This window comes from Fringilla coelebs (assembly GCF_963513975.1).
Source record: "Fringilla coelebs genome assembly, chromosome: 5".
Taxonomy (NCBI): Eukaryota; Metazoa; Chordata; class Aves; order Passeriformes; family Fringillidae; genus Fringilla; species Fringilla coelebs.
The window spans coordinates 33774907-33797024 of NC_140033.1; the positions used below are offsets into that span (position 1 = coordinate 33774907).

General features: G+C 38.2%; 1 protein-coding gene across 11 annotated transcripts in view; it reads right to left on the reverse strand.

The window, feature by feature from the left end:
• Positions 1 to 22118, reverse strand: part of GRIP1 (glutamate receptor interacting protein 1) — a gene marked incomplete at its 5' end in the record, with an annotated part of 305864 nt that overhangs the window by 73779 nt on the left and 209967 nt on the right. For all 11 annotated transcript variants that reach the window (XM_084205360.1, XM_084205369.1, XM_084205366.1 and 8 more), the window contains 2 exons: positions 2705 to 2850; positions 3786 to 3921. In XM_084205360.1, coding sequence (XP_084061486.1) covers positions 2705 to 2850; positions 3786 to 3921 — 282 coding nt within the window. The remainder of the gene's footprint in view (positions 1 to 2704; positions 2851 to 3785; positions 3922 to 22118) is intronic.

The following is a 22118-nucleotide window of genomic DNA, read 5'->3' on the forward strand; positions in this document are numbered from 1 at the left end:
CATAATGCATTTTATTATCATAAGGATTTTTTTTTTCTTTTTCAAAATGTAGTATGCTCCCTTATGAGTGAGTTAGTAAAAAAGTTCTTTGGCTTCTAGTTGAGTCAGTATTTTCTCTGGAAGTACTAAAAGACTGGTGTCCAGCTGGACTAGGAGGTGAGAAGGCTAATGCACAGACCAATGCATTTGGGTGTGATAATCCACTTTACAGAATTTGAAACCACTGCTGTTAAGAGACCAGCAGACAGTTTGCTATTAGCTTTTACAGGAAAAACTTTGGCAGGGTCTAAGAACTCCATTCTCTAATGGGAAAAGGACTCTGTGCAAAATCACATGCACTCACACTTTCCACCTTCCACTAAAGTACTGCAAACAGTACAAACACACATAAATTAAAAAAAAAAAATCAAAACCAAACCAACCCAGCTCTATAAAATACATGCTCTGTGAGCAGCAGAACTAATGAAAACTTCTGTCATTTAATGTTCCTGCCTGCAATAACCAGAGTGACCCTGTCAGGATACCCTGAGGGGGGCAAGGGATGCCACAAGCTACCTGTGTGCGCTGCCAATCGTGAAAGGCACCAGGAGAGCAGAGGGTCCTCAGTGCTCTCTGCCCCTCTCTCTGCCCCTCTCTCTGCCTCTTTGAGGACTCCCCTGCTCCCAACTCACTCAAGTGTTTATTTCCAGGAGATGTACTGTATGTAATGTACATTTTTGGGAGTTTTTCAGTCCCTGTTAAAAAAGGGAACTGCATGGAACTGGGAGAACCACCCAATGAAATTACATAAATCTCATTTTCTCAGGAAAACAGGTGAAACATAGCCCTCCAGAGCACTGCTCTGTGCTGTAGTAATTCCTGCTACAGCTTGAAGATCATGACTGTGTTACTGAGTCCATATGGTTGTTTTCTTTTCAGTTAGAAATGTTTTACTGACTAAAAAAAATTAATTATGAGAAGACAACTTTTGCCTTCATTTGTATTGACAGAAAGTGACCTTAATGTAGCTCATGATGAATCCACACTTCCCCATTTGTTTGGTGTGGCCGGTAACTTCCACAGGGGAGAGGTGAAACCCACAGCTCAGCAGTGAGGAATGGCAGCAGCCTCTTTCCACTTGGGGACAGCCACTCAGGTGGCTGTCCTTGCACCCCAGCCTCAGCCTGCTGGGGGATAAAACTGCTTAACCCTTGCCAACAGGGAAAGGCAGCAGCTCTCCTCGCAGAGAGCAGCAGGCACAACTCTCCCCCAGGATTTTTCCTGGGGAAGGCAGTTAGAAGCTCAGAGAAGAAGAGAAAACAATTCTTATCTCTACTCACTGCTCGTGTTGTTTTGCACATGTGGGATGTGTTATGGAGATTGTTTACCCAAAGTGATTTGTTAATTGGACACCAGTGAAAGTTGTTTTGATTCCTTGGCCAATGGAGTCAAAGCTGTGTCCTGGCTGTCTCCAGGCAGTCATGGGTTTTTCTTTGCTATCTTTGTAGTATAGTACCTCTTTAGTATATAATGTAGTACAGTATTAGTGTAATGTAGTATAGCTCAATAAAGCAGTTATTCAGCCTTCTGAAGTCAGAGAGTCAGAGCACATTATTGCCTCCATTAGAGTCACAGGACATCAAGAGACGAGGGACAGGCGCTGCTCACCTTCCAGTTTTAAACACTCAGGTGGCTCGTGCTGAGAACACTGGACTCTCCTACTGTGAACACTTCAGAAATGGAAGGAAGCACGAGGGAGTGGGATTACCAGTGCTCAGTCAAATTTAATCTATCATTATTAAATGACTGACATTTTCTGGCTCTGAAACTATGACAGTCCTCTCTCTGAGGGAGCAAGCGTGGGAACAACAGCAGAATTTCATTATGTATGGGGCTGGAAGGAAGTGCCAGGGCTTCTCCACATGACTGCTGGAAAACTTTAATGTTTAACAAAAGCAGCTTGCTCACTAGTAGTTCATGGAAACAACTAGTCTGCTAATTATTTCCAACTTTATCATCAATGCTGGTATGAAGAGGCTGGAAATTCCAAAGACTTAAAAAAAAAGTTACAAATGCTGCTGTAATTTAGCATGTCAAAATCCAGTCTCAGTGAACAAGAGTGGCACATTGCTAAAAGAGGATGAAAACCAAAGAAAGCCCAGTTGAATAAATGCAAAACAAATAATGCTGGTGAAAGAACTACATCTGCAGCAAAGTAACTCTGAACTCAGCTGATTAATTCAGATACTGTGCTTCAGAACATGAAGTTCCCTCTCCACAAGCAAACACTAATCAACAGAGGACATTGAAAAATTTTTAATGTGCTTCTCAGGAGGTCCTAAAAAACCCAAATACATAACTAGACTAATCCTCCAGCTGCTAAAAGCAGTGGGGAAGTTCATCAGCTTCTGAGCAAAAATCCCCAAACAAAACCCAACCAACCAACCAAAAACTAACCTTCACCCCCAGAAAACCAAAAACCAACAAAAAGCAGAGATTGGTAACTCTGCTCTGTTGTTGGTGGGATTTCTGCTTCTAAAACATCTGAGAGCATCGCTCTGTACTGCTTCAATGCTCTGTGATAAGCCACAGGAAAAAACAGAATTAAGAAAAGAAAATTAAAAAACAACCACTACTAAAATGACTACTACCAACCATGCCCATCTCACTGTTGACTATGTCTGCTATTCTACACAGGCTTTCAGTTTGCTCTGCAAATACTTACAGACTGGAGGCAGTTCATACTCCACTTCTAACACAACCCTTTCACCAACATTCTTGAGCAGGCTGATGATCTCATCATGGCGAAATTTGGTCAGGTTGATTCCATTCACAGATTTTATGTAGTCCCCTATATCCAGCTGGTCACTCCTAGGGAAAAGTGAAAGACTTTTCTTTGAAAGACAGATCTGATGAACCAAACTAAATCCTTTAAATTACTGGTTAGTAATTGTAAGATTTTTTTCCCATGAATCTAGATTAAAATGAGTTGCTTTTACTAACAGAAAGTGGCATTTTAAGATGTTAATCTACTCTAGCTTGTTAAATATTAAAATAAGAACATTGTTGCATTATTCATTCCTGAGGTACAAAACCAGCCCTACAATAAAGGAGCTGGATGACTTGACTGGTTTGGGCTTAGGATATGGGACGTCATCTTCTTCATCCTTGCCTCTCTCTTTAGGAAATGACCAAAAATATTGTTTTTGGACATTGGTTGCCTTCACAGCTAACATCATATCAACAGGAGATGGGCCAAGGCCAAAAGCATATGTTCTACTCAGTTACTTGGAATGACTTAGCTCAACTCTTATCTTTTCACTTGTCTCACTCATGATTAAAATCCTTTTTTCTTTCCACTCTGGTAGTAAGCAAGGTATCACTTTAGAATCTTTTTAATCTCAAAGCTATCTAATGAAGAATTAAAAAATGGATAAAATTATGGTAGCACTATCATTCCTTTTTTCCATTTTGTTTTTTCCCCCTCAGTATGTTATGCTACTTCTCTCAAATTTTTGTTCAAAGACAAAAAAACCCCAGAAATAAAACATATAAAATTTAGAAGAAATACCATAAGTCTTATGACAACTTTCAAAGATTTCATTGGTATTTCCAGTTTTTATCAAAGTAGCCTTGAGCAAAAAGAAGGACCAGCTGTTGCCATTTCCCTCTGAGGTTCTCCAGTGTGACGGGCTGCCATTGTAGATGCATCAGTCAAATATTTTTAGGTGACCTTTTTGATGCAGTACGTATTTCTGAGGCAATCATATCATCATAATGCATTTTGCAGCTTGAGATGTGGTTACCTTGCAGCAATTCCTCCTTGACGAAGGTTAGAGACTCTTGGTTTCCCATCCTTGTCAATACCACCCGATACTGTGAGCCCTAGGGTGGTGCCTTCTTTTTTCATTAATTCAACTATTGTTGAGCCCTTGAATTCCTCTGTTGAAAGAAAATTATTCACATTATTAAAATTTAAGTAGTAACACAGATGTTGCCTTTCCAATATGTCACCTTCTTCCCAAGAAAATCATTCTGTGCTAGTAAGAAACAACTAACATGTACATCTGGAGATTTTTTATATTACAATTTACAAGTTCTGTCCACAAGGCTCTGCATATAGATAAATCTTGAGCCATATGTTCTATAAAAGGTTATTAAAAACTACACCAACGTGTTAGTGTACTATACAGAGCCAATAAATATGTAGTCTGGGAACACTTATAACTAAAGATAGTTGTTTCTCATTTTAAAAAAGCTATCTTTCCTCATTTTCTGCTCTCTACCTCTGACCTCTGAGCTTTATAATGCACTTCAACTGATTAAACAGAAGGGTAAACCACACAATGATATAACAGAACTATAATTTTAGGTTCAGACTCACTTTGAGGCCACTAGGAGATGTCAGTGTTAATAAAGCAATTGAATATAGCAAGAATCCAGACAGAGATACATCAGATCTTAACAGTTTTATTCCTTGTTTTTACATAAATACAGCTCCACTGTACTCTCTGCAATCTCTGCAGAACAGGTATAAAGTAAGTGAAGGGCTTTCACAGTGATTAAGTGTATATGATATTTCCCTCACATGCTAAAACACCTTCTTCTGCAGCTTCTTCATTCTTGGAAAATGGTAAGTTAATTCCACAGACAACAAAGGCAGGCCACGTGCAGCAAAAAGCCTCAAACTTTGAAAAAGAGATGTCCTTATTGCACATGGGTGGGCAAGGTAACCTACATATGCAGTTTCAGCAGGACTGCAACTCTTTGGAAAACCATATGTCCACTGTTTGCAGTCAGGGAAGACCTAGTAAAACCACCAGCTGCCAAGGTATTCTGGAAAAATACGTGAAATCCGAAAGATCCTGGAAAATCCTGAAAGGATAATCCATCTCAGGATCCTCTTTTTCAGTATTAATATGCAGCTTTTAGGTGAATTGATCAGATACAAACATCATATATTCACTGTAAGCAACCAGTATATCTGCACTGCATCAGCAATGCTGCGGCAGCATGAGATTTAAAGATGAAAAGCCTCCCAAAAACCAAGCAGGGTCCTTGTATATATTCAAATGTTCACCAGTAAGTGTAGAAGTAGCACTATACAAATAGCAACAAGGCTCTGTCAAGATCATTCCACATGACTGAGAGATGATGTAACACATTTTCTGATGAAGACACTTATGATGAAGAACTGCTGCCCTGAACAAGAATTGACAAACCACCCCCATTACCCCTGTATTTGAGGAAATGGTGACAGATAGAGGAAATCATTCAGAAGAGACTTCAGTCTTGGTGCACAGGCTTGTAATCCGTGGTAGTACTACTAATAGGATTAGCTGCTGAATGCTTTTCTGATGTGGCATCAGCCTGTGCTCCTGCTCATTTCTAGGTGCCTGACAGGCTCTTCTATTTATTCCAGCTGTTGATGACCTCACTTTTGTTATTCACATTTTTACCATTATACAGCATGACTTACATGCTTGGACAAGAATTCCTCTATGCTTATAAAGCTTCTACCACAACAAAATTCTGCAATGCATTCAGCAACACAGGTTGTCAGAAGCAGACAGCAGCATAGCTAACCGGTGCATTCTCCAGCTTGGCTGACACCAAACCACCATTTGGTACCATCTGGAAACTGTTGAGCTCCCATAATGTTTGCTCACATCTGGCCTTTTTGACAGTTCAGAAAGAACAGATGTGATTACCTGCTTCTGAACATGCAGACATGTTCCATAGCTGTAGAGATGCTATGGACCAAAATGCTTTCAGTTTTATAAAAACCTGTAAGTATTCATAACGAATACAAGAGTTAGTCAGGGTACTTACTGCAACTGAAGATAATGTACATTGGCACCCATGATGCAACCTCAGGTGCTGTGCCAACATGTGACACATGTTTATTCAGGGTTTACAAGATTGGGAGTCCAAAGGAAAATTCCCCTCCCCTCCCACCTCCCAGACTGAACCCTTCCTTTTAATTCTCAGTAGTACAATCTGGCTTTCAGTAACCAACTAAGATTTTATTTTTTTTTAAACAAATACTTGGCCACAATGCTTATACAGGACATAAACAATGCACTGCATTGCAATGCAATGCCTAATCTTTTGCCATAACATAATACTGTCATGTGTTTTGATTTTTTACACAGGTTCTGAGTTTGCAATCCAATGCTGGGCAATACTCTGCGCTACCCAAAGTACATGTGGAACAGATGATCCAAGCAGGATTTTAAGCAGGCTAACAATTATACAATTCCCTTCAACTACTGGCATGGAAAGTGATGACCAGGCTCGTTCCTTCTCATGGTCTATTATGACAAATTTCTGTTTATCTCTGCCAACAGAACAATGACTTCTAGGCACTCTTCCTTGGTAGGCAGGAGGGAAAGATGCACCAGCACTGTAAGGGAGTGTGCTCATTGCACACTGACAAATAAGGTCATCTAGGCATGCACAGTAGTTCCATTAGGTTTGCTGCTCTGAAGGATTTTGTAGCTTTTGTTGTACATAATCATATCAGGAAGAAATTAAACTACCTAAGCTGGTTTTGCTGTTATCCCTGCAAGTGATCTGAACCAGGCCCATTTGATACCCTCATCATTCTGATTTTCCTCTTCGCTTTCTTAAATTGCACATGATTACTGTTCTTATAATGCTATATATGACATGCTTACTCATCTGCATTGCTTTGGCATTATTATTACAGACTAATCCCACTGGAGTATTATTGAAATGCTCCATATCAGAACAACCCTGGGACTTCATTTCCAATCCAACATGCAACCGCATCTGCACATGCAATTCCCCAACTAATGCAAGGTCAGTCTCTGTTTCCTAGTTAAGACAATGCTGTGTTATAATTCGAGGGTAAAAAAATCAAACTACTTCATGTATCACCTCACTCATAATTCATTACTTATGCCAACCAGCAAACTCCTAATTAGTTAGAAGTCTCTGTAGTCTGTTCTTTCTTACATGTACTCCCACATGGGTAATAATATTAGCATAGTCAGCATCTGAAGGGAAAGCACAGAAGTTATTTCCAGACTTCTTCTGAATTCACAGGTGGACTTGCCTTCCCTCAGCCTATGGAGGGGAGGATCTTGGGACTGCTTTAGCACTTCCATCACCTCCTGCTGTTGCAAGGACAATCCTGGGTACATGCCTGTCCATGCTGCACCAGCCGCTCTACAGCTTTCTTGGCATCCACCTCCCTCTGGTATGGGGCTCAGGAGTCCTGCTGCAGCATGGAGATGGCTCGGCAAGGGGAGCACTAACAGGCACAGAAGCGGACACAAGATGAAAAAGAAAGATTTGTGCTCCAAAGAGCTTCCTTTAGATCTCCAGTTCTGTAAGCAGGAGCATACACAGCAGCTGAATTCTACAGAAAACATTACACTGCTGCTGTTTTCCTGGTTGCTGTTCTGGATGCTTCTCTCAGGCTTGCTGTTGCAATATCCTGACTGTGTGTGCCTGACTTGCAGCTGGGTCAGCTGGTGCATTAACACTGTGATCTGCCCTGCAGCCTGGAGGACTACAGGGATACTCAATGTACCACAAGAAAGCTTCAAAGATAAAGCTGATGCTCAAATTCAAGACCGGGTAAATCTTACTGTGAGAGAGTGAATATGTGGAACAACTTGCAAATAGGTAAAATTGAAGAAACAACATGACTAATTTTTCTTCAAGAATAATAGAAACATAGTAAAGTATTTTAAAATTATTTTATACATTTTATTATTTTATACATGAGCAGACTTCTTGTCCTTTTCTACCCTTTGGTGTATATAAATAATATCTTTCAATAAATAAACAGCATGGAAAATAAATTCTCATGAGACTTATGAATCTGGAATATATTCCCTTCTTCAAAAAGAAAACAACACTAAATAATAGAAGAGATTTTTTTCACAAAAAAATATTTGAAAGCTGAGAGAACTCAGTCAAAATTATTATCATTTATTTTCTAAATTACTACAATTTTATATCTTAATGTACATATTAAAATAAAACTCAAAAATATTTGCCTTCATTTCAGATATTGAAGCCCTTCTGTGAAAATTTCATTTTAAAACCCAAAAAAAGCCTAAAGTCTACACAATCAGGTCAACTGCTTGCTTCTATTCTCACCTAGTGAATAAGTTTGTTAAGTGCAGCTGGAACAGGGCATAAATGGAACTGAACATAAAAGTAAAAAAACCCAAACTTGCTGTTATTGACATTTTCCTACCAAAACCATATATAATTAAAAAGTAAGTAATTGGTAAGTTTGCTGAAAATATAGTGAATGCTGTCCTGGAATGGATTTTCCCTTGTATGTCAGCAGAAATTCTGCAGAGAAAACATTTTGCTTTACATCCCAGTAGGTATCTCCTAGCTTAATAAGAAATCACAGAAAGATAAAGTCAATTCTTTGGGAACAGACAGCAGTTTGTTATAGTGGAGACATCACATTTACTCAGTGTTTCAAGTCCTGTGGGTATGTGTATTTCTCTTAGTGTGACAAGAAGGATGTCAAGAGATGATGAACAGTCCATTCCTTGTTGCCCTTTCCCTGACTGGCTGTCAGTAACTTCAAACCACCCAAATTTCTATCAAAAACAAACAAAACCACATCACTGAGGAGAGTCAGAAGACACGAAGCTGGTCACAGCCTGTGGAGGGACGATCCCCAAGCCAGCCCTAGCTCAGAAGCAAGAAACCCACAGTGGAAGACAAACTGGTACAAGGCGCAGCTACCAGGCACAGCACACCTCAGTTACCAACAACACTGTAAATTCAAACACTGCCAATGCAGGCTGCCTTGGGTCAGCAGCCAGGTTAATCTGTATAAATGTACAGGTGAAATGCTCTACCATTTTCAGGGAAAGCAAAGGAGATAGGTAAGGCTAACACACTTGCAAAAAACGCTCTGAAATAGATTCAGTTTACACTGCACTGACACACCTGTTCTGGTTGTGTACAAGGAATTAGATTATCTCCTTTTTACCTTTTTTTTTTTTTTCCCCAGCTATAAGAGCATCTACAAGATGACTTTCCATTGCAAAAATATTACCTAAAACCCAAATACCTTCGACCAGTGCTTATAGACTAGAAAAAGTCTGCCTAGCCTAGGCATGACACAGAAAAGGAAATAAGGGTATTTTATGATCCATCACAAGCAATGATATACAACAGGACATGATCACATAATTCACTGGAAACACCAGGCCTGCAGGACACAGCAGCACAGTTCATACCTGGTTCATTGGTTGCCTGTCTAAAATGAGCTTAGCTCTTGTGCTATTTGGTTTTGGGTACATTTTTCATATTCACAGAATCTTTGGCAGCCAACACTCTCTAAATCCCAACTGAGGCATTCAAAAAAGAAGGTCTTCAATTTAACCACAAATGTAAGCATTATATTTTAAATTCTGTTTCTAACTAAAATATCAGAATTTAATACAAATATCTCAAGCCTGAAAATCAAATAATCACCAGAAAGCCAGCTGTAGACAAAAAAAAAAGAAGAGGCCCTTAATTCTTAATGAAAGAACCCCACCAATTTCTTAACAGAAGAGTATTGAAAGAAACATATATGACACCGTTATCAATGCACACTGCAATAACTTCACTAATTGCATTTCAGGAGTGAACAATGACTGGAGTAAACCATTATTACCTTCTCAGGGCTTAACATTTGCATCCCACAGCCTACAGTGCAGCCCCAGTGCTTCCCCAGCAGCAGTGCAGCTGTGCTGCCAATGGCACATGCTCAAAGCACAACATCCTGCTTGCATCTGAATCCACTCCTTGTTGACAGGAGTAGTTGAGAAGATTTGCCAGAAAATGAAAAAAAGTGTGGCATGGTGTAAAATCAGTTTTCACATTAAAGAAGCTTCACACAGAAAAGACAAGGATGATCTCTGTAAAGTCAAATTACAAAGGATGGCTTCATATAAGGGTGCAAAAAAAAAGCTGCTTAGAGGAAAAAGTGGTCCATGGCAGCAGCTGTGTAAGAAGCAGAGAGGTTTCTCCAGGCTGAGTGTGGCAGACATGCAGACTAAAACAAGAGATGGATGGCCACACGTCTAGATGCTTTTTCAAGCCAGACAAGTGCTGGTGGGGAACAACAGGCTTTTTGGTCCTCTGGATAGTCCTGCTTGCAAAAATTCCACACTGAAAGCATTTTTAAGCATGGGTGGGGTTTTTTGTGGTTCTTTTGTTGTTGTTGTTGTTTTTTGGGTTTTTTTCCCCCGTGTCTTCGCAATTGAGTTGCACAATAGTGCATTCCAAATACTATCAGCCTAAAATTATTCACGGCATTAATTTGACAGATATTGCGCAAAGAGATCAATTTGAGTTATCTTAATAGAGATGATGGCATCAGATTTTTCTAAAAGCTGAGTCTATTAGGAATTTTTGTCAGTGAACACCTCTGAATTCTTTTCTCTGTACTTTTTTTTTGCTCTCATCAATGATTGGAAAAATCAGGCTAAACACAATCATTCCCTATTTATAATCCCTGAGCAGAGAAATTAAACTAGAGGAAAAACTACTTTAAAAAATTATGAAACGTTAAAACATTTAGCTTCAATAAATATGAATACTTCAACATATTACTGTAAGAACATTCAGATTCAATTAACTCACAACAACAAAACTTTTTCTTGTATTATTACCTACCAAAAAAAATTATCCCTGATATGCCACCTTGTTGTAGGGTTGGAATAAAGGTGCAGTGCAAACTACAACTTGCTCAGTGATGCAGTCTAGTGAAAACACATTTATTCCTTAAGCTAGTTGGGAATTTCTAGTGTTTTCATCAATGGTTCTCTTCTAGAGAAAACCTACATGTATCTACACTATCCATTGATCACTTGAAAATCTGCAACCATCAACTTCCTTATCTTCAGATGAGGACAGTTCCACCTTGAGGCACTTGCTACGTTTCAGAAAGTTCAAGCATTTTTTTGCTTCCTCATTAACTATGATGGCAGTCAAATTCCTGAACATCTGTTGGGCCCAGAGCAGCTCACTAAACTGTCAAGGTAGAGCTTTATGAAGCAAAAACATTGGAAGGTAAAAATGAGCACAGTGATGAAGGACTTGATGGTCTCAACTCTCATCTCTTCAGCCGATATTGCAGGGCTTCCCAGAGCTCAAACTTCCATGCTTCCACACCATGCTTCATTGTTAGCTTGGGTGTGGGATGGGTAGTAGAAGGTACTTTCAAGCTGAAGGTTATACCCGTAGTTATCTCAAACTTGTATCTCCCACATGAAATAAGTGTCTCCTTTTTAAAATTTTGATCATACAATAAGCAACAAAATCTTAAAATCAGGAATGGCTTGTGCATCAGCAGTGCGACCCTGACCTCCTCTGCTTGTCTCTGTTGACAGTAGTGATGAAGAAAGGACAGAGCCCCGTGACATTGGTCTTTTCTACAATTCTGTCTGAATGGGACAGAGGCTTCATTAACCTTCCTTCGCTAGTAGAAACATTACTGTGCAGAACAGCACAGAACTTAGACACTAATTTAGATTTATAAAACTTCTTCCCATAATTCTGATGAATTCCCCTCCAACTTCCTCTTAATTTCTTTTTAATGAGAAATTAACACCAAGAAAACTCTTGATCATTTGTGCTTCTTTACACTGATGTGTCACTACTCACAAAAACACAGTCTAACTGTTGCAGTTTCTCTGCTTTCTACAGTTACCAAAATGGATCAGGCACGATTGATTACAGGATTGATTTTGTATTTGTGCATTTCAAAGCAGGAAAGAACCACAGAAAACAACTGTCACTCTCATCACCTGAGTGAGACAAGCAGAGAAACTTGATATGGTGGTACCTCCACCTATAGATTATCTTTTAAAAAGATATCCAGTGTGGCTTTGAAAGCTTTGAAAGTGATGAAAACTCTGCTACACGTGTAGATAATGTCTATCTGATTTGGGAGTAGACAAACCTTCAAGACAAAGATCTTATTATAGTACCATTATTACATTCAGGATATCCCTTCGATGCAGAATTGTGACCTCTAATCAAATCACCTCCTAATCTTTTTTCCCTTTTAGATTAAGAACTGTCTGAACTGCTTAGGTTTTTGCTATTTAAGACATGGTTTGCCACAATGTTTTAACATCCTGTTGCTATCAGGTAAATTTTAGCAATAGCATCATTAAATCACATTTCTCCATTTGAGCTGTCATTTAATTTTCCTGACATACCTTGCATTGCATCCTATGATCTACAGTTGCTATATAACGTAACATTTTAGTTAACCCAAGACAGTGGTTTTCCTTTTTATGACATGGAGCTAGAACATTACTGTCATGGCAAACCAAAGCAGTAAGGATAAGAAAAGGATACAGTAATGGTGTCACTCCTTTTTAGAAAAACTATTGTTCATGTATTCAAATAGTGGGTTGTGAATTTTCAAATATTTGAAATTTGGAGGAATGGGACTGCATAACTTTTCGTAGTACATAGATTAAGGAACAGATGTTTAAGTTCTTAGGGGTCATATAAGTAAATGATTGCAGAACAAATACACCTGAATGATATGCACACCCTGTCTTTCTACTTCGTAGTATTGAAGGAGACTCAGCATGACAAAAGGGTTTATCAAAGTCTCTGTGTAGAAGATCAGGCTGTCCTTGAGAAAATGAGATATGGATGAGAAAAATGAGAAAGATGGAAAACGTGAGTGAATGCTTCCCACACATTTTACCTTTTATCCTCTGTGCTCAGTGACCGCTGATACCTTTATGGTTTGCTTACTCTTCACCTTTGTGGAAAACCCCAACCCAGAAATGCTGACCTCTGGAAGATGGTAGTTCAAAATCAGGCTGGATGAATGCACTGCTACAAATGGTTTAAAAAGTGATCTGTCAATGACTCATTCCTTTTGAATACCTCAATCTGATATAAAACTAAAGTTACAAGGACAGCTCAGGGGGCAATTTAATATGCAATCTAACAAACAGGATGCACTGGTATTTTACTAGGTTTTTATAGGAAAAAAAAAAAGTGCCTGTGTCAAAAAGATTATTAACTCAGTCAATATTCAAGATGAGGGAAAAAATACAGGTAAAGTGAATGGAAAAGGAGGGTTAAAGAACTGCAAAATAAGCTAGTGGCTTATATTAAAATTTGCCAAATCACAGAAATAGTGATGTCAATACGCATTTAAGATCCACAAGAATTTACTATTCCTGTAAAGTAAGTGAGCCAACATGGGGGGAAAAAGGGGAAAAAAAGAAAAAGAATTATTCATGCATTTCTGGGCTGCTAACCTGTGCTCTGTAACTCTCTAATCAATCTCTGTGCTTATTCCCTGAAGTTTAATGTATGCATAATGAACTAATGGCAAAGAGGGATGAAGACAGATGCCTTCATTTGCATGAACTAGCTTATTAGATAGTCAAGCTTGCTGAACAAATCACTGCAGCGAAACAGTAAAATACCCAGCTGCAAGAATCTACCTATGTGATTTCTTTTTTCATCTAAATTGTCACCATATCCCATCAAATTAGCAAGGAGATGGCATCATATTAGCACACAGTGACATGGCACACACTAGCCTGTGAGACAATAGGAACATTTCACATCTTCAGGTCACTTCAAGAAGGTGTTTGCAGGTTTTTGTAAAAATCTGAATGTGACATCAACATAAGAGGCTTATATTATTCCAGAGCAGCCTCATTATTATATATAGGAAGAAGAATTTCCTCTGTCCAAAATATGATGTAAATTTCACAGGAAAGTTTTTTGGTGTTTCTTTCAACATTTACTCTTACTCTCCATAAACTTTGGGTGAAAAGGAACAAAAATTACATCTTACCTTCCTCTCCAAAAACATTAAGACCTGCTAACTGTATATTCTGGTTCACCTCTACTTCAAAAACACATCTTGTTTGTTGGGTCTATTGCAACGTCCTTCTCTTCTTTCAGCGACCAACAGGTTAAAACAGACAGGAGAATGTTTATATGGATTGAAGGAAAAGCTAAAATCTTCAAATAGACTGAAACAGATAAAGATTCAGCTAAATAGTACTACCTGAGGGCTTTAATGACATCTTTCTTTCCAAGCACAGTGCAATGTACAGAATCTCAACAAAGATGCGAATAAGGAAACTGCTAACACAACTCAAAGCATGCTTGTTGAAAATACTTCTTCTAAAGTAAGGCTGTCTGTGAAAAAGAGCTGAGTCAATAAAGGCTGTGCTCAAACAGAAGGAAACAGCAGCATGAGAGCACTTCTTCAGGTTGCTGACTCCATGCAAACAATTCACAAGATGTGTTTGTCCCTGTTTTTTTCTCCTCTGCTTTTAAAGGATATACTGCTAGCATTTTTAAAGAAAATATTCAAATTCTAAATTATTTTAAATTTACAAAAATCACCTTGAGGAACTTAGCAGGCCTTTCTCAATACAGAGGCTTCAGCACAGACATCTCCCACTACCATTGAGAGTAAAATTTGCTAATCAGACCGAGAGAAAAGGTTATGGAACTCTTACATTTCATTTGTTTCCAGGTTGGTATACAACTTTGCTAAGTTACACAAACAAGTGCATTCTGAAATATTTTTCTTCTCCACATAAATCAATATGTGGTGTTTTTGAAATAAACAAACTTCTGCTCCCTGTGGTCTTACAAAATGTCTGTAAGAGAGTCTTTGCTCCAGTTTTTCTTTCCTTTCTTGATTTACCAAAGGTTGCAACAGGCTGGTATACTCACAATATTTTCCTTAGTGGAGACCCAGAGCTTATGATGGAGATTGAGATAATCAGCCTAATGTCAGCTGCTACAATCTCATAAGACTGTTTGGTGTGGATTTGAGTTTATAATGCTTCATTTTAAGTATACATGCATTAGAAAAATACAAGATGATGCCCTGACATCTTCTGATTCCCATGTTTTGACTACTGGTTAATGATAATTTTATAGGGTAGTAGACACATTGAAATTTGCAGTGGATCAACAAATAAAATGTTCTAGTCTCTACTCCAATTTTATACACAGAGAAAACTGGGACTATAAAATGTATTTACAACTTGTCAAAAATACTCCAATTTCCCCAATACCCTTAACACAGGCCATGAAAAGCACATTTACCATACACTGTTATATATCCAGCTATCATCCTCATTGGCTAGCACGTAAACTAGACTGACTTAAACAGCTTTCCTATTATTTTCTGTGGTGTGTGATTAAGTAAGTCAAGCTTTGAGATTGGATAGACATTCTCATCCACTATTAGCTCTCTACTGCACCATTACCTTTGGTTAGTGGCTAAGGAAAAAGCCCTTGGCTTTTAATGGCCTCATTAGTAACATACCATCCTTATCATAAAATTGCACAAGTTCCTTTCTAGGTATCTGGATTTGTAGTTACAAATTTGTAATGACTTTCAAATATATTTGCTGAACTTTCAATTTCAGAAATAAATCTGAAACCTTCCTGAAAGAGAACACTTCAAGTCCCATGTGAATATGTCAAATACAAGTTATTTAGAAATTATTAACTGTACTGTAGCATTTTTATTCTTGATAGATTGTTGCAGTCTTGGCATAATGGCATGATTTCCCTGCATGACCTCTATCAATTTTTACTTCTCACTTTCCCCTACAGAAGCAGTATTTTGGGGTTCAACAGTCACATTGTGTTGTCAGGTATGATCACTCATCATTTGGCAGTGATAGCTAAAATTCAGCTCTAACACGTCTCATTTGTCTATGACATTGTCTTTAGTATCTCAAAGGTCAGAGCCCATTTTCTATATCATTTATCCAAAAAGTATCCAGGGTCACAGTGTCATCTAATATAGGAGGAAGGTCTTGGCAGACTCTTGTCTCACAGTTTTAACTATTAAGCTGGGCTCGTTTTGCTTCACCAATAAAATCAATTAGCATTGAAGACGGACATTTGTTCCTGCTTGCACTGATATTCACAGTGTCATTCTACCCATGTTTTCTGTGAATAAGAGCAATGAAATCTCCTGACTTTGGCCTTGTTGCTGTTTTCCCCTATTAAAATACTCCTTGTTTTGCTTTCTTGTACTCTTTTCAGGTTGGTAATAAGGGAGACTTTACTGAAGAGCTTTCTTTATGTGTTTATTCACACAACATCAGTGGACTCCCCAAACTACACAGACATAAAGTGACACAGGTAACTGCAATTTGGACAAGGACAATAAATAAATTAAAAATACTATCTGCATGCTCCTAGCTGTATATCACCCACAAAGTTTAAAAAGTACCTTACTATACCAACGTAAAATATGTGAATGGATGTGTGCACCTATATATAAAAAACCCCAACAGGTGCCCAGTAAATTTAATTACAAAATTAAAGTTGCCAAAAAGTTTTTTGGGAACAAACCTCTCACTGGCCAGAATAATTAATACAAACCATGAATATATAGAGAAGACAGTTCAACACTGCAGTATTTAGTACACCTTTGTGTTAGTGGAGTAGTGACTGTCACTCAGGTGCTTTTTCTCCTTCTTTTGACACAATTCCCAAGATTATTTGTAACAAAAGAGAGGACAGGAATGTCATGAAAAATTTTTCACGATAGTAAAAGGAAAATGCCTGGGAGGAAAGACCCCTGAAGCACAACTTGATTACTTTAACAAAGGGAAGATTAAATGGTGATTTCATAATGAACTGCCTATAAAGGATGAGGTGAATTTTGATGAAAAACAACTTTTTCTTACAAATGAGGTGAAGCTGAACCTGCGCATACTCAAACTAAAAATAAATGCAGTGCGTCTAACCACAAAAGGTTGTGATGGGTTTTGCATCACTGGCAACCATAAACAGATTGAATATCCTTCTAAAATAAAATTAAAATACAAGTTGAGATACAAATAAATTCCAGGAAGCTGTATGTTAGGACAGACACAAATACCTCTTTTGGCCCTAGAAATTCCCAATAGATACATCGAAACTCGAACAGACAAGACCTTTGTTCTTACCACTGCACTTTTAAATAGCAAGGAAACAAAAGCTAATTTGCACTGATGTTATAACAAACTTCTGGTCTTCCAGATCCTGCACAAACCAAACCACTTCTTTTATTCTACACTATGAAGCATGCCATTACATCTCTGTCTGCCCCATGTACCACAGATGTGATGTGGAACACACACCAGCACCAGAATCTCTTTTCCTCTTTTGATTGTAAGAAATTAATAGAAGGCATGGAACTGCTATAAGGCAAACAAGCAGAGAAACCTTTTCTCCATTCTCCATACAAAATACTTTGAGCCATTTCATATTGGCAAAATGGACATAGAATTTTATAGCAACAAAAAATAATTTCAGATTTTTGTGTATAAATCAAGCTGTAGAGTGAGAATGAACAGCTTTGATCCACTGATACAGCTGAAAAGAAGAGGCAAACTATTATCCAGATCTGGGGTAGCATATTTGGTATTATCTTTGTAGATGGTATATTATTTCCTTACTATTTTCATGCCCTGAAATGAAATCACTGAAGAAATTGAAAGAGATATTAAAAAAACCCTGAACAGATGGAAATCATGCATTAAATCCTTTAAAGAGGTATTAGAAATTACATTAGGAACATTAAAAACATCAAGTTAATTATCTATAAGATAAAAAGAAATTATTACGTGCAAAAGGAAAAGACTCAAGCAGGCAAATGATTAAAAAATTATCCCAAACTTCTCAGATGAGCAAACTTCCCAGACCTTAAAGGAACAAGCCCAGATTTTGTTTGCTAGTCATATGCTTCATGCATATGTCTACAGATTCATGCAACACACGACTTTTGAAAGAAAGCAATGCTCTCCTGAGTCAGACCAACACTCCATCTAATCCTGCTCCATCTTGGAAAGCAAGAAAACGAGGTTTAGGGACAGCAGGAGAGCCAGCCTACTTTGCCCAGTCTAGTCCTGCCACAGATCCTTGACATCCAGTAGTGTCACATTAGAGAGTACAATGCTTCTCCGTCTTTTTAATATTTACATATTAAGCTCTTGGCAATTAACTTCTTCAGTCTCTTTTGAACGCACTGACACAGCCTGTATACACAGATTTACTGCTTGTTCTTCCTCTCTAGAGATACTGGATCCATGACTACCTCAACATAATGATGTAGAAATCATTTTTGCTGTTGAATACACATTTTTCCTCCAATACTGGACTGAAAGCAGTACAGAGAAGAATGTTTAAATATATTTCCACTCAGAGAAAAATATTGCCTGAAATTTTTTTAATACATTTCCTTACTTCTGAACAGACAGGCAAACCTGAGCATTCCTCATGAATCTTCTTCTCATGTACTATCAACTTTTCTGAAGATACCCCCTTTTGTTGCCCCAGAAAGCCCAGCTGTGCTATCATGTGAAAATGCAGTCATTTTCAAGAGGTCAATACTAAATTTTAGCTTCTCAGTTACTCAGAAGAACCTCTAGTAGCTGTAATAAGTCGTGTATTCCATAAGGGACAGTCAGTCTGGTTTCACAAAGTTTTACAACTTCTTGTAGACAGCAGTGACTGTTTGGATTGGCAAGTTTTATGTTCAGCCAGGAAGGGATCACGATCAGTTGCACAATCCCAGGGTTACAAATCTCCCTCTGCTTGGCACCTCCTTCCATTACCTTTTAAGAGCATATGGTTTTCCTCCCTCTTTCCAAGCTCACCCAGCTAGTCCAGTGTCTCTTTCAGAGACTGTCTCCATGCTCCTATTTCAAACCTAGTCCTGACCATCTTTCTTTTTTTCATTGTCTCCCTCTCCTCACGTGTCCACTACACCATGCTTCCTCTTCTAACTGAAACTTTTAAAGGAGAATAAATTTTTCAACAGATGTCACCAACACTGTGATAAAAAAGAACAAAACCAACCATCACAAGGGTAATTTCCCTTTGTGGAGCTCAGAGACCATGCCAGAATTGTGCAGGAAAACATCTGTCCTGGAAGATGGGACCCCCAACCTCAGGAGATGCACTGATGCATCCCAGCCTATTTTCAGGTTCCAAGCTCCACTGAAAGATCCTGTGGTATCACAGTGACTGGAAGGCAGGCACTAGGGACTCGTGCTCCAAACTAGCAAATGGCCAGAGGAGTACATGCACATGTACACACTGCAAGCACATTTGCTGAGTACAGAACAACTCAGAACTGCCTATCCCTGCCCCAAAATGTGTATGCAACAGCTAAACTGCTGAGGCAGTCTTTTTTATGATGTTATAGATGCTATATGGTGTATCATCCTATACTACATATAGCTAAACTGATTTTTCTGGGAAAAAAGTGCAGCTGCAATAAATTAATACATTTGACTTTGAAAGGCTAAAGGTTGGCAAAACTATATGCAATTAAATCCAAATACACATGAATGCATGTGTTTGGTATTATCAGCAACAAAACCTGCTCCTGGCTGTGTGAATAGCAAAAATCATTTCAAGTCAGGTAAATTTTCAGACCTTGAATCAGTTGGGTATTTGAAAAAGTGCACATTCCTTGTGTACAGTATTGCCCTTCATACATTTTCTCCTTCATGGTAAAAGGAGTCAAACAAGACTGTTCTCTATTCTAATCCTTTTCAGTATTGAAAAACACCAGCATGTAGCAGACCTGTAAAGAATATATATAAATAAATCATCAGCAATCTCAATTAGGTAAGAACTCAGTGATCTTTGTTAATTTTCCACAAGAGACAAATTTCTTTTGTGTTTATCTGTGTATGAAACATGAAGTCCTTCCAACAAAGTTATTTTGATGAAAAGGAGGAAGGACGAGAAAGAAATCTTCAGTAATAAATATGTGAAAGCAAATTCAGAAATTTTCAATGTCAGTGGGAGGGAAAAGACATATAGCTCTGCAGCTGCTTCACAGACCATTTGGTAAACCTCCAGCAGGTTAAACAAACACACAGGGAAGCCTGTAAATGATACAGCAACTGCAGCCTCTCATCCAACATGAAAATCAGCAAATGACTTTGCAGATATAATAAACACCTCAAGTGCAGAAAAGCTTACTAGCCTGTGATCTGCATTTCACAGGTCAGAACGCTTGCTTCTGCTCGGAAGTCACCCACGATCGTTACCATAATAACTGGGACTGCAGAGGTTATGGCTAATGGATTTCTAAATGCTTAAAATCTCTTCAGTGGCATTTTGTGCTGATTTTTAAAAGTACATAGTAAAAGTAAGTGTCTATGAGAAAAATGCAAATTGAGGGAAAAAAGTGCTTTTGTAGACACATACTTGAATTTCCTAACCCAGCTTTTACTGATATACGCTTTATTTTCAAGTCTTACTTCTACAATGAATTCTTTTTCCTCACCATGAGAACTATGAAAAAGGTTGGGAATGATTTTGAAAGATTTTCTCAGGCAAATCATTCCCTTACTCTGCAAAACCAGTTAGCCAATGAAGACCATTTCACATTTTGATGAACGATGAAGGATTAGGTAACACTGTGCTACATCTGGGACATCAGAGTGCTTCTGAAATCTGAGGGAAGCTGAAGTTAAAGTCAAGGAAGGTTTCTTTTGACAAGGATGAAAAAAACGACTGAGGATTGCACAAGTCAGGCAACATTGCTTGAGAAGGTGGCTGCACTGTAGCAAATGATGCAAGGGGGCCTGCTGATGTTAGGATGACTCTGTCAAAAAATAAAAGGATCGTTTAAATCTTCTGCAGTTTTACTCAGCAGAGGAGCCTGGAGGAATTGGACCAAGTTAACTGTGGCATGAGAACAGCTGCTTTTGAACACTCACTGTCTTGCCAATGCCATATTAACCACCAAGGAAAACAAAACTGGCTCTGGAGCTGTATTTGCACACAGGTAAACACGTACCCACAGGGATGAATCGTGTCTGTCACATCTGTCAGTCACTGGGAACCTGGCGCAGATGTTAAGAGCTGAGTTACAAGAATAACCTGGGAGCCATCTCCCTCCTGAGCAGTGTCACTTAATGGAACTTAGATCCCAGGATCACTTCAGAAGTCTAATTTTTTTTTCAATCAATGTGGATTTTTTTTTTAAGAAACCCTTTTATCTCTCCATCTTACTTTCCAGATTTATCACTTTTTTCTGAGATCATCTTGCAACAGAAGATTAATGCACTCCATCTATGCAATACAGAACGTTTCCTTGCTCAAATTGAGGCACAGCACACATGATCTAAAATTCAGTTAATACAATTCTATATTGGCAACTCAATGACATCATAACAGGATCGCATGTTCTGGCTTTAATTTAAACTGGATAACTGGATTTTGGAATTTTTCTTTTTTCATATATATATATCTATATATATATATATATATATATATAGATATATATATACACACACACCCCTATACAGATATATATAGATATATATAAATTCAATTACTTTCTTATTTCTTCACAACCTCTGCTTGCTTTCTGATAGTAATTTTCTGATGGTATTTTTATTTAAACAGACCTTCCCAGATGTTACAAAAGCCCAAGAATCATAGTGAAGAAAGAAGAAGGGTCTTTAAAATTCTTCAGCTTCCACCTGACCTACATTTGAGTTCATTGGTTGTGGGTAGTAGACAAACCCCTCAGGAAAGCCAGATTTGATGCAGCTTGAGACAGAATATGAGCACTTGCTACACAGCAGGCTGTGGGCCAGGGAGGGGAAAAAAAGGCACACCTCTGTATTTTTATAAACAGCTCCTCTATGTTTTCAGAGCCAAGGACCAGATGAAAACTGCCTTACTGCTTTCTAATGACATTTACATTGTGTATTAAAATATTTCAGAGCCTGAAAATTCCCAGGATGTTAATTATTGGTTTTATTACAATAATTTAGTATTTCATAACTTCTCTTAGGAATATTTTGTGTCCTAAGCAATTACTGAGGACACTACATCATACAGCAATTACTTTTTTAGTATCAGCTCTGTAAATATTATCTTTTCAAGGCATTTTAAGCTTCTTTGATTTGTATGTGCTTCCTTCTAGCTAAGCAGTTCAAAATTCAGCCTACCCTAAAATTATGTTTGTTTAACATTTTATTTTTGCATTAAAATCCTGTTACCAAGCTCCCCCCAAACAAGGCTGCAAACCATCTACTAACTGCAATTCCAGATCTTGCACCACTGCAGAGGATGTGCTCAGGGCTGTACATTCATTC